The sequence below is a fragment of the Cucumis melo genome, chromosome 4, assembly GCF_025177605.1.
Source record: "Cucumis melo cultivar AY chromosome 4, USDA_Cmelo_AY_1.0, whole genome shotgun sequence".
NCBI classification, from domain to species: Eukaryota; Viridiplantae; Streptophyta; class Magnoliopsida; order Cucurbitales; family Cucurbitaceae; genus Cucumis; species Cucumis melo.
In genome coordinates this window covers 27,307,019-27,321,528 of record NC_066860.1, presented here as the reverse complement: position 1 = coordinate 27,321,528, position 14,510 = coordinate 27,307,019, and the positions used below count along the sequence as shown (strand labels likewise).

Genomic DNA, 14,510 nt, shown 5'->3' with positions numbered 1-14,510 from the left:
GATGGTGGAGAACTTTATGAGAATGACTTCTTTACTCCTTTTCCTTTCATTTAAATTATATACGAATTATTTTTTAACTCTTTAATTAGGACTAGAAAGTTACGTTTCTTAAGATTCAGGAATATGATTAGTTGAGCTAATTGGTGTTGTGTTCGCATCAACCCAAAAGAAAAGGTTTAGGCTTAGTAGGTTTAAGCCTTATGTTTATCTGCTTTAATACACTCTAAACAACAAAATAATAATGATAAACTAGATTGTGATATATTATCATATGCATAATAAAAAAACTTGTGCCATAATGATCTCGATCTCAACAAGTTTTGCATATACCTCAACATATACTAAATAAAGGCAAAACTACTTCCTAATTGGCTTTAATAGGATCGGTAGTGAGACCAAAACCAAATGGAAATAAAGGATCATAATGTGCATCTCCAACATTCATTGGTAGTTGATCAACTGTCTTGAACCATGTCCTTGACAATTTGCCACTAAAACCATAATCACCAAACAAAACATCACTGATCCCTTTGCCTTCAGTTCCTGGAAGCCAAGCAGCAACAAGTGCATCTATCGAACTGATGTAAGGTTGTAAAACGACAGGTCGCCCGGAGACAACTATAACAACACATTTGACAACTCCACACACGTTTGTGATGGTGCTTGAACCAGGGTCAGGAATGGTTAAATTTAAGCTGTCACCAAACGTTTCTGCATATGGATGCTCTCCTACTACTACGATGGCGTAAGAAAATTTGTTCGACTTGACGAACTCTATGTCTGGATTCTCTTTGAAGACAACTTTTGTTTTGGGGTCGACTGTATCCTTGATTGCTGAAAGTATTGTTGTACCACTGGTGAGATTGTTGCCACCGAGACCTTGCCACTCGATGGTCCAACCACCACATTGAAAACCAAGGTTGTTTGCATGGCTACCAGCAACAAGTATTTTTGGAACTTTCTTTGGAAGAGGTAATATGGGTTTGTCAGCAGATTCTCCATTCTTTAACAACACTAGTGATTTCCTTACAGCTTCTCTAGCCAATTCTCTATGCTCCTAATTGTAAAAAAAAAAAAGAACATGTGTTAATGACAATCACAAATGTTAATATAAGAAATCGTAACGGGTAGCAATTTTTGGAGCAATAACTGAGTGTATAGTAACAAAGCCTAATAGATTTCTATGGTTGATCACTGATAGATCATTAGAGGCTATATCAAAATCGAGACTATCGCTGATTGAGACATTTCTATATTTACAATTTTTTAAAAATGTTGCTATATATATTAATATCTTAAATTTCTTTGCAATATTTACAAATGTCCTAATTTACATTGGATATATAGAAGTACCTTTTTTCCAAGTTCATTGACAAAGCTTGAATCAGCTAATGGGTTCTCAAATAAACCCATAATGAATTTCACTCGTAAAATTCTCTTTACAGCATCATCAATTCGACTAATGGGGATTACATTAGTTTTTACCAAGTAGGTAAGCCCATCAATAAATTCTGTGTAATTGTATGGAACCATTATCTGTGACGAAAGAAAATAAATAATTGAGACCATTATGTTTCAATGAATATATAATTAATATACAATATTAAAATATAAGAGAGATTATTTTAATTGAGGAAACGGAGGTAGACACGACTATCTATGTCGATATTTTGCTATATTCGAAAAGGACCAGTTAAATAAAATAGTACTAACCATGTCAATGCCAGCGGTAATGCCTGCTATGATGGAATATGTATAATTAGCATGAGGTGGAGAGGTAATCCTGTCAATACCTTGCCAATCTGAGATGACAAAACCCTGAAGAAACAACATATTTATAAACTCTTGATTCATTTATAGTTTTCTACTTTAGTATTATTTCAGAAAACTATAAAGTTTCACAAATTAAAGAGAATATATATTACCCTAAATCGAAGAGTGTTTTTAAGAAAGCCAGTAATAAGATCTCGATTTTCGTGCATCTTCTTTCCATTCCAACTAGAATATGAGATCATAACAGTTGATACACCCTTGATGATTGAGTTATAGTAACCTGGCATATGAATGCTAAGCAGTCCATGTCTACTTGCAAGTGTGTTGTTTTCATTTATACCTTTGGTCGTTCCACCATCACCTACGTAATGCTTTGCACAAGCTGCTACTTTTTCTCTATAACAAACATACGAGTAAATCGTAAATATTTATAAATATATTAAACTATCAAAATCTATCTACAATATATATACCTTCCAGCAACATAGGGAACACCCTTGCGAGAGTTTGATGGAATCTCTCCTTGTAAACCTGATATAATCTCAGTCATTTCTTGGACAATTTTAGGGTCTTCACTATAACTTTCATAACATCTACCCCAACGTGGATCTCTACAAACCTAAATGATAAAAGATATATATAATCGTATTTTTATACATTAAGAAATTATGATATAATATTTCATAACAAACCATTAATTAAGTTAAATAATTTGTTACCGCAATACAAGGTGCAAAGACATAAGAAATGCCAGTAGCTCGAACTTCAAGTGCAGTAGCTGCTCCAATTCTCTTAGCAAGATTGGGATCCCTAACACCATAAAATATGTTCTACTATTGAAAAACAAAACCTGTAATTTGAGAAGTATGTATTCTCTCCTTTAAACAAGCTTAATTATTACTAATTAAGTGGTGTACATCTGTTGGTCGGGTTTTTTTAACCAAACTACCACTAAATTGACTACATATGGTCGGTTAAGTAAATACTCAATCCAACCTTAACTGCCGTGAAGAGAAAAACCGATGTTCGAAAATTGTCGGTTTTGGGTGTTTTCCAAAAAGTTTAGTCTTATAAAATCTCATTAATTGGACACACCTAGATATGATGATCATCAAAATATTCTTACCTAGTAGCTCCAAGCCCCACATTATGAGGAAAAATTGTGGCTTTATAGACGTTGTTGTGACCATGCACTGCATCAATTCCATAAATCATCGGAATGCCAAGACGAGTTGACAAAGAGCCTTTTTGAAAGTCATTGACCATGTCAATCCATACTTTAGGAGAAGCCTCTTTTGATGGAACACTGCCTCCACCACTCAGTACACTCCCTATACCAATTCATAGAGTATTTTAATTCATCTGCCTACCATGATTCGAACGTTGAAATTTCTTTTTCAATAATTACATGGAAAGAAGGAAAGAAAATACACATTACCAATTAAATACTTCTTCATGACCTCCTTCGATGCAACGGTTCGGTCTATTTGTACCATTTGTCCTATTTTTTCTTCTAAAGTCATCCTACCAAGTAGGTCGTTTATTCGAACATTTAACGGTTGTTTCGGGTCTTTATATCTCATGTATCGAGGTTTTGCCCACACTTCGGTCAAGCAAAAAATGAAAAATCCCATGAAAAAAATGAGAATTTTTGCCATACCGTGTGTGCTAGTTGCCTGCAAGTTTCAATGTCACATTATTATGCATACAAGAGGCTCATGACTCAAATTCCCTTTATTAAAAAATTATTGTGCTCAAGTTTTTTTAAGGTAATGAAAAGAGTAACTCAACGTTCATTACTAACATAAGATTTATTAATAAGTAACTATATTTACCTGATCGATCAGTAGGGTTACAGTTTAATCATAATTAAATTACTTAGACAGTTCCTCAATTTGTTATTGCATTATATTGCACCATGTTAGATATATGAAATTCAATTACATATAGCTAATTCAATTATTATAGGAAGTGATCAATAATTAGACTAAACGATATATCCCACATAGAAAGCTCACAATATATATATAATTTGTCTTGCTTTTTCAATGGGTATGATTATTATTATAGAAAGAATTGAGGTTTAATATTAGTAATTAGGCGACTATTATATTTATAAGTTAGTATTTCATTTAGCACTATTTTTTTTTTATCAGTAGTTGCATATTTTATTATCATTTTGCATATTGCTAATAAACCTCACCAATAGAAAAAGATAGTATGAACTTTGATTTTCAATTTATGATTTTTTAATTGTTATTAGTTTTATTGTATCGATGGGATTAAAAATTTTATCTTTTCAATGATAATTAGCTTTTTTTGTCCTATGGCTTGGATGTTTATTTTGGTCAAACATCCAGGGATAACATAGCAATGAATTAAAAATAGTAAATAGGTGATTAAATAAGACAACATAACAATTAGATAATATTAAAATCTCTAGCCCCCTCTCTGATTTGAACTTTAAGTCTCACGATCCATCGGTAAATAGGTGTTTGGAGCAAATGGTGAATTGTTATAGTCTTAAGTTATTATAGTTTCATTAGTAGATTATTTTAGTGTAAGTTATAATAATATATATTTAATAATAAAGTAGTAAATATTGTAGCAAAAAATAAAAAATTATAAATATCAAATAGTAAAAACGATAGCAAATAATAAATATGGTAGCAAATTGGAAGTTTTGAAATAGTGTTTGTCGTAGTCAATTAGAGACTTTTTGTTTAGAAAGAAATCGATGAGGATCAGGGGCGCACCCCTAGCATCCCTTAGGTGGGCACCCTCATCATTTCCGATAGTATATTCAATAAGATCAGGAAAAATTCAACCTCATACAAAAAAGGCTTAAGATAAGCCAATCAAATAATGTACAAAGCTTCAAGATTTAAAGCAATAGAGGATGGAGAATAATTTTCAAAAAGTTCATCTTTAAATAACCATAGACCCGTGAGGTTGCATATGTCGCCCCACAGATTATTAGCATTGGAGATGGTATTTTTAAAGAACATTTTGTTTCTTTCCAACCAAATGGATCATATGAGGGCACCAGGAGATCGAAGGGAATCATCCACTATTGATAGCTAATCAGAGACTTTTAAATAATATTTATCTAGTAATAGATAATTATTATAGTCCTAAATAATCTGTCCAAACAACTCTTATATTATTATATTGTTGTTTATTAATTATAGGTTCGCGAAATAACAAGGAAACAACCAAGCCAAACTCTTCCAAATTATATTATTTTGTCACGTCAAGATTCTTAATTTGGTTTGCCCTTTGCAATGTTACTAGTTAATCAATATTCTTTTAGGAAAATGACATAAATGAAATAAGAAAAATAATGTTGATACCATGGGCAATTACAAACTATAATATTTCAAATTTGTCGTTGCAATATATTATGGTTAAAAAAATGTTAAAAGTTAAAACACAGGTTTGGTAGAAGTTTGTATCTAATGTTTTTTTTTTTTTTTTTTTTTTTTTTTTTTTTTTTTTTTTTTAAATTTTAAAAGTATCTAATTTTCAGGCCCAATATAGTTGGTGAGAATTAAATTTATAGTCTATTTTACATCGATTTCTTACAAGTTTCATCATTTTCAGTAGAAGAGTTACATTCCTATCTAAATTTTAAATTTTCAAAAACAAGTTCCCCAATAGTTTTTTTTTTAGTTTTTAGAAGTTGGACTGATTTTTGAAAACGTTGATAGAGAATTTCTTGTTCGATAACCTTAAAGTCTATTTTCTCTCAAGTTATTACATGTTTAAGTGAAAAAAGTTATATTTCTAGACAAATTTCAAAAACAAGTTTTTTACCTTTTCTTTTTATTCATTTGTTTAAAACTTAACTTGATTTTTAAAAATATTGTATAAAAATAAATAATAAAACACTGAAAATGATAGCTTAATTTTTTTAAAAATGAAATATTAAGAGACCATTTGAGAACTATTTGAATTTTTGCTTTTAATTTTTTAGAAAATAATTAAATTTAATTTTTTCTGATTTTTTACAAGAAATAAGTTTACAAAAATTATATGTTTTTAGCTTAAAAACATGGCTTAATTTTCTTAAAATATGAGTACAATAAAGTAAATAAATTTTTATACAGAAAGTTCCTTATAAGCTTATTTTTAATATTAGAAAACAGAAGGTTAAAATGTTACTAATCAAAATCTAAATGATTATAAGCGATGTGACTACTAAATTGATCCTAAATTTTTGTTACCGGTGGATCTCTTGACAATTTAAAAATTCATAAAAACAAATTAGTACGTTGAATATAAAATTAAATTTAATGTCTTTTAGTTCTATTTCTATTGAAATTTTGAATCGTATAAAAACTTGAGAATTTAAGAAATTAAATTTATGATTAAGAAAATTTAGAGTTTAATTAGACATTCCTCACTCAAGTTTAGCATCGAATTGAAAAGTTAAGCCTAAGATAATTAAAAAAGAATTGGATATGAAAAAAAAGAATTAATAAAAAAAGGACCAGAAGATCGGTGATTTGATTGACTGATGATTTGGGCATTGACCAAAAACGACGTGTGTTTCATTACAAAGTGCTCACCCGACGATCCCCATCGTCACCCACGTCGTCATCACCCAATTAATGTCTTACTTTTCTTTTACTTAACTTATCATTCTATTCTTTTTAATAATTGTTTACTTCCAGACTCTGGCCAGTTACCGACAACCGTTCCCTTCCGATTGACGGCGGCGATGCTACTACTCCCAAATTCTCCAGCAAAGCAGCACCGTCCGATCTCTGAATCTCTTCTCTCCTCTCTCAGTGTCATTGTAAGTTAAAACAGATATTGCAAATTTCCACTACTTGTACTGATTTGAAATTAAAGTTGGAAAGTAGATTAATGTAAAATTGTTAGATCACGAAAATGCTCTGTTTCCTTAGGTTTCATTTTGTTTCAATTGGGGATTTAGAAGAGAAAAAATCGTCTCAAATTAATAAGCAATATACGTAGATCTAACAATAACACACACAACTTTCGACAATATAATTCGAATTCGTCCTGGCATTTTGCAGAATGAATCAAACAGAAACAGGAAATTTTAGAAGAACAGAATCTCAGAGAATTGAACTTACAGTGGGAGGAGATACGTTATGAAGCACACAAGCAACAGCAACTCGCCAGCTTGGAATAATAAGTCTTTGATGGCGGCTTTGAAGAGCAAAGAGATCTGAATGTTTGAATAAGAATGTGAAATGAAATTAGCGATTGGAACTGATTGTGTGTTCTTCAGTTGGCAATTTTTGTGTTATTTATATACACAAAAATTGAAAAAAAAACCTTTTCGTTTTTTTTTTTTTTTTTTTTTTTTTTTTTTTTTTTTTGCCTTCATTTTCTTTCCATCTTTGTTTTATTAGATAAATTAGAGTTACATTTTTTGTAAATATTAATTTCCACGTCAGCATATAAATATCCCTTTTTGTTTTGTTTTTCTTTTTTAATCTTTATCACAATATAATGTATTGTCGATATGATAAGAATTAAGATAACCAAAAAGATGCATTTATGAGGTTGGACTAAATCATTAAAACAAATTGAAGTTTTGGATTTTATTTTGGAAATATATATCTATATATATATATATATTATATGTGAGTTTAAAAGAAATGTTGACTTTTCAAACCATATTGTCATATGATAGTGGAAAAAAACAAAACAAAACAAAGTAAAAGATGTTTTGACAAAGAAGTAGTAGACAAAGAGTCATCATCTAAAAGTTTCTCAAAAATTTTCTATCCTCAAAATGAAGTTTTAAATTATCAAAAAGACTTTAACTTTATACCAAAAATATTTTTGAATTCTAAAAGTTTTAAAAATAACTCACATAAATTTCAAAAAATAAAAATTGTTAGGGTCCTATTTAAAATATATATATTTGAACTTTTAAAGTTAAAAAAGATATAGTTAAACTTAAAAGAAATAAGTCTAAACTTACGAAAGTAATATTTTAATATCCTTACCTATGTTCTTATAGAGCGTTTGGAGCTGAATTGATTATTATAGTTGGTAATTATATTAATTAGTGGGTTATAAAAAAAATTATGTATGTATTGAGTTAGCTATTATTGTATAAGTTATGATAGTTTGTGTTTAGGGCATGTAAACAATTTTTATTTGGGTGTAAGAAATATAGTAAATTACTCTAACAAGGAAAAGAATAAAATATGAAAGAAAAATAGTTATTTAAACTTTTGAAATAGCATTTACTATTCTTAATCATAGGTTACAATTACTAATTAGTTGTATGCGCCTATATTCTAGTTAACACCTCAAACATATAAAATGAGCTTTAATAATTAGTTGGCGTCTCAATCAACAATCGATTCTTAATGCTTATTCACACTTGTTACTTTCCATTTCCATTTTCTCTCTTTCCTTTACATTTTTTTTTCTATAATGGACGAATAATCGTTTTGGTAAATTTTAATTTTTAAGAGAATATTTTGATTTTAACATTTTATGAAATTTTGTGGGATTTTATGTTTTAATTGAAAGTCTTGGCTTATATTTTTGTTGTGAGGAAGTAGATGTATTCATCGGTCGGAGAAAAACTAGAGGATATATCTATATGGAAAAAAATCTATAAAATTGTTTTATAATCGACCATTTTCAGATGGATGGAAACTTTAAACAAATTAATTATTACTTTGCTGTTTTTAAACCTTTTCTTTTTGTACCATGCTAAAAATATTAGTGTTAAAGTTGAATGTTTATCTTTGAAATTAAATTCAATTGTATTTTTTTTAAATAAAACATCAATGAGCTTCATCATCCAAACCTAATTATAATGATAATTTAAAACCTTTCTTTAAGATTCAATTAGCTAGTTTTTTAATCTACAAATAAATTATATATCTATTGTTGTTTCAAATGAAACCCATGATGCAACTTGAATCTGGTTCAAAGTAAATAACATATAATATAATATGTGTACTATTGACTAAGATGTTTAATAAAAATAAATCTAATTAATCATGTGTTTACTATCGTTCAACACCAACCTCAACTTTTATATATATAAATGTAATTAATTAAACTAAATGGTAATATTCGAATAAAAAATAACTGAAAAGTATATATTAGTCGAACAAGAAATTCAATTTAACTAAGACTATAAAATATATATTTCATTTAAATGGCTAAACTTTATTATATAGTAAGAGTAGTATTAACAATAATAAATAGGCCTTTACAGCTGCGGACTTATTCGTCAAACAAAAAAGACAAAGCCGAGACCTTCATTTCAATCATTGATTTGGATTGATTTTTCATTGTTATTTTTTTTAGTATTATTTATTTCTGATTCCGTAAGATCTTGATCTCTTAATTGAATATATTTATTTGGTTTATCAAAGTCAATTTTCTATCTAAGTATAAAATAAACAAAATTACCTTAATTCATTATTTGGATTTGAAAAATATTTGGTATCTATATATATGTGTAGCTCAATTGATTCTTCATTTACAGGTTGTTAATGTTATTATTTTCCTTAAAAAAAAAACATTTTTATATTTGTGGATTGCAGTCTAGGCTGGACCAAGCATTATTGTTAGGATTTTTTTTTTCTCAAATGTTATATCTATTATAAACAACTACATGTGCTTCACTTTGACCATTTAATTGAATGTTATAGTTTTGTTTAGTAGATGTGTGAGTGAAGATTTAGATTTAGATCTTTTAGTCTTTGATACTTAAAAATGCTAGTTGAACTAAGTTTTTGTTGACAATTAATTGTTGTATTGATTATTATATGTGTAAATTGTAAATATGTTGCATCAATTACATATATACTAACTAAATTATTAACTTCAAGTACCTAATACTATTATCCAAGATGGATGGTGGATGTGAAAAGCACTTGATATTGAAGTGCTTTTGTTTCTTTTTAATTTAGAAGTATCATCACAAAGGAGTAACCATTGCTCCCTTCAAGGCTACAAATCATCCGCCGCCCTGTTAACATAGTTTGATGTTATGGAGTCCATGGTTGATGCTAATTCGACGTTATCTTTAAATTACGTGGGTTATCTAATTTTAGTCTATATACTCTTAATAAATTTTAAATTTAATCATTATAAATCCGATATTATCTTTTAATTATGTGAGTTGGCTAAGTTTATAGTCTTTCAAAGTTTTGTTTTTCTTAAATCCAAATTGGTTATGTAACGGTAACAATTGTGCAAAGAGGCAAAATGAAGTGCTAATAGAAATATATTTTTTTAGGGGTGAACGTCAGAACATCCATCAGTCGGAGTCGGTTTTTCGATCAAACCAACCGTAAATCGATTATAGTTGTGTTTAGTACATGTTCAAATCAATCCAAGAAGGAGTGCAAACTGACTATTTGTCGGTCGAATGGTTGTTTAAGCCTTTGAACTTAAAAATGTTGTCAGATTGGATTTGGTTCCAACCTAACACTGATTGAACATCTCCTTAATCCAACCAACCATGTTCGATTTGGTTTTTCAGTCTATCATGCTCATCTCTAATTTTTCTTTTAATAAAATAAACAAAAAAACTGAAACTTAAGAAGTGTTCGTGAAGGATAGTTAAGATATTGATTTTAGAAGTAGAGATTTATGTACAATTAATTTTTAAATAATCAAATTTATGTTTGGTACTAAACTATTAAAAGTGATTTTCATATATTTAGAATTGATTTTCAACCATTCTATTTGGTTTCGAAAGTTAATTACTTAGAGTTACCCAATTAGTAATTGCATTTTCAATTTGAGAAATGATTATTTAACTAAATAATTATTTAAATAATTATGGTAAAAATTTATTTTTGTTTATTTTATTGTTAGATAATTATATGCTTGATTCATATACGTTTATATATAAATATTGAAGGGAAATTGTCAAAAACTGAAAAAATATGAAAATTTTCATTTAGTGGTTTTTCTATGGATAGTAAATAATAGAAAAAACCTCAATATTGAAAGAAATTCAAAATGCATAATTGTTTATTTTATTAACAATTTAACTACACGATTCTTTGTTCTCTTCTTGTTCCAATATTTAAAATTTTAAAAATTCACACTTTGCTAACAAAAATTGTTTTACGCAAGAATTTGAATTAAATAACCAATTTTTTTTAGTAATGGACTTAACAGGTTACCTTGTTTCTTCAAAATCAATTTTATAACGTTCCAAACTCATATTACTTCATTTCAAATATCACCATTATTTGTTGAAAAAGTGATTTTGACAAAAGAAAAATTGATTTTGATCATTTTAAAATCACTCGCAAAGACATCTTATTCAAATTAAACACATTAAAACTAAAAATATAATTACCCAAAATGGAACAACGTCGGAAATTAAAAAATAAAATGGTATATATTAAATGTATGTTTGGAAATTAAAGTGATACTTGACTAGTGATTTTAGTAGAAGAGGTTTACATACATTTTGTAAAAGTGATTTTTTAGCAATCGTTCCAAACTTTTGAAAGTGATTTGGAACTACTTGATTCCAGAAGTGATTTTAAAATTACCAAATTATATTTTTTTTATATATTTAAAAATATTTTAACCAATTAATTATAATAATATACTTTTTATTAATTTATTTTTACATATGTTTTTTTAAAATATTTTTATTAAAAAGTGGCCACATTATTGAAAAATTATCATCGGAAACAGTTGCGGGTGTGCTCACCGAAAAATTGTGATTAGAGGTTAATGGTCACTGAAATTAGTCAATGATGGTCACTTAAGCATAGTTGTCAGCAGTAGGATGAAAACGGTACGTTGTCGAAAATATGGTCACCCTAAACTCACTACAAGAAAATCTACCTTCGAAAAACATTTAATAGACATTTGATATATCCTTTTTTCAAATGTTATCTCAACTTTTGAAATGTCGAAATAGATGATCCTTTTTTAAGGTCTACTGACCTTTGAAAATTAATAATTTTCGAAGATTTTCTAAAAGGTCATGTACCTCCAATAACCTATAAATTATCCATAGATAAATATTTGTTCTCAAATAATTTTTCTTGAAGGTTTCCATAAAACAACTTCTTTATCAACAATTATATACCTCCTTCGAAACTTCTCTCACAAAACCTTTTTTTAGCACAGGGTTGTTTTTTCTTTTTATCTTTCTTTACTTTACGATGACAGTGCATCTCAATGAATTATACTGATGGTGGAATGAACTTGGTCATTGATCTTAAGTTATAATGCACAAATTAAGCATGAGAAACCAATTTAACTTGAGAAACAAAAACTTTTCTTCTAACATAGATGCAGAAAATACAAATTAAGCATGACTTCATCTATGCTCGTTTCATCTAGAATCACTGGCCTGCATGAGAAACCAATTTAACTTGAGAAACAAAAAATTTCACGACCCAAAGCTAATTACCAAGACTTCGGGCAGTCCATACAAGACGATACATTAAAAAATAATTAATTAATCCATACCTTCTTTTTGCAGGTCGATAATAAGTTTAATAAGTCCTCTCCGTTATTTGCTAAATCTTCATGCACCAAAAGTGTTTCCAAAAAAACAAAGGGAATGCAAATTTGAAACTTCTGTCAACAGCAAGAAACAAAAACATTGCATTGCAGGCTGTTGGACAATCTACTTTTACATCTGATGCTATTCGCTTTGCCATCTCTATATCAGTCAATTCTATCTATATAGAGAAAATAATCTGGTTTGAAGATTATATGACATTGATATTCTGTCTTAATCTCTCACAAAAGTGGCCAAAGAACAGAAAGATTGTAGTACTTGATCGTGGAAATTGTATTTATTAATTTATTCTTAATAAATATCTAATTTATCAGAAGTTGTTGAAATGCTATCGTCGAAATTGATCGATGATTATACTAAAAAAATGTTGATTTGAGGTCGGCAACACTAGTTGCTTGAAGTTATTCTTTGTTCTCGTCATAAAAAATCAGTTGTTGAAAATTATTTGAAGATGATTCCGAAAAGTGGCCATTAAAGGTTGGCTAGCCAGTTGTAAAAAAAATGGTCTACAAAGACGTGATTTTAGAGGTTGATTGAACGACCTTCGTACAAAAACTATCACTGAAAATTTGTCAATGACGACCGTTGAAAAATGGTTGTCAAAAGTTTGCGGTGATGACTTCGGATATGATTGAATGTTTGCCAACAATAATTACCAAAAAAAAAAAAACTAATTGAAGGTTGGTTGATAGCTGTAAAATTTTTAATAATTATCTAATTTTATTAATTTATAATAATTTTTAAAAATGTCAAAGAGGTGAGTACCCTTACCATCGCCAAACAATGATCACTTGATTAGTAATACTTCAAAAATTAATTTAAAGTATGTTTTTTATTTATCAAAAAGTAATTTTATTTTATTGTCAAACATGATTATTTTAGATAAGAGTAACTTTTACAATAGCAAAAATGATTTTAGTCGGGTAAAAATCACTCTCAAACACACCTTGAATTTAATTAATTAGGTTTAACTTAACAGTATATTTGTATTTATTTTATTTTGAATATCGATTAAATAGTTAATTAAATATAACAATATATTAAATAATATGAAGGTAAGCGATGTTTTAAAAAAATAACAAAATATCGAAATTATTTACAAAATATAAATAGCAACATTCATTAGACTCTCTTATGTACTATAATAATTTTTTACTATATTTTGTAAATAGTTTTAATTTTTTTTTGTTACAACTGTAACAATTCTTCTAATACAGAATTTAATTATATATTAATTGATCTCTAGTTAAGTAATTATTTAATTTTGATATCTATATAAAACATTAGTAAACAAATACACCATCGGTCTAGGCAACATTCAAGTAACTGTTCTTGTGCTGAAAAAGAAACCGTCTTATTTCGTTTTTTTGTTTCTTTGAAATGTAAAACGACACTGTTTTCAAATTCAAACGGTTTTAACATTTCGAAAAGTTTTAACATTTTAACGGTCGATCTTCATCTTCAAAGCTCAATAACTTCAAAACCAGAGCTTCAAATCTAAAAGAATATTAATGATGAGTTGCATTCTGTCTTCCGATCATCTTCTTCTTCGATTATTCTAAGCAAACTAATTTTGTGTGAGATCTGATTATTTCAAATGCAATATTCCTCCGTCTGTGACAGACGAATACGCACGTAAGAAAGAAAAAAAAAGTAGTGGGGAGGCGTGCATGATTAACAAATCACAACTTCAGCACTAGAGAGGGATGGACCCAAAACCCATGGCACGCTTACTGCACAAACCCCATCTTTTATTGTTTTTCAACATTTCAAGATTCCCCCTTCATTCTTTTCTTTTCTTTTCTTTTAACAATAAAAATATTATAATGTTTTTTTAGTGGGATTTACTTTAGGAACCATTATATTTATTCCCAAATGGAAATTCATATTATTAAAGAGAAAAAAACTCCAAAGTTAACCTCAAGATTGTGCCAAAAAATAGTTAGAATTGTAAAGATACACTATATGATAGGGTCAGAAGTAGGTGATGGGGGGGAGTCGTCATAGTATTATTGTGTATATTGCAACCTATATTTCTGACATTTTAAAACTTCTTTTTTATTTCTTAAAATTACAAATTCAATTGTTATAATTTCTCATGATTTAGTTTCTAATTAAAATACTTTCAATCTTATTTTCATTTGACTCATCTTTTATTTTGCTCTCCAAACTTCAAAACAAACTATCTACTTTGATCCATGTAATTATTTAAATTTTG

General features: G+C 28.3%; 1 protein-coding gene and 1 long non-coding RNA gene across 2 annotated transcripts; one reads left to right on the top strand and one right to left on the bottom strand.

Moving 5' to 3' along the window:
• Positions 1-239: 239 nt before the first annotated feature.
• LOC103502703 (uncharacterized) lies at positions 240-7,139 on the bottom strand. Its single transcript, XM_008466737.3, has 9 exons — positions 6,879-7,139; positions 3,212-3,449; positions 2,900-3,104; positions 2,493-2,583; positions 2,247-2,392; positions 1,926-2,169; positions 1,714-1,818; positions 1,354-1,536; positions 240-1,057 (listed from the first exon to the last, which is right to left on the bottom strand). The coding sequence occupies exons 2-9, from the start codon at positions 3,429-3,431 to the stop codon at positions 365-367; spliced, it is 1,887 nt and encodes a 628-aa protein (XP_008464959.2). The 5' UTR covers positions 3,432-3,449; positions 6,879-7,139; the 3' UTR covers positions 240-364.
• Positions 5,261-7,236, top strand: LOC103502702 (uncharacterized). The gene is made up of 2 exons (XR_540629.3): positions 5,261-6,574; positions 6,819-7,236. It is a non-coding gene; the product is annotated as an uncharacterized LOC103502702 (long non-coding RNA).
• The last annotated feature ends 7,274 nt before the right edge of the window (positions 7,237-14,510 follow it).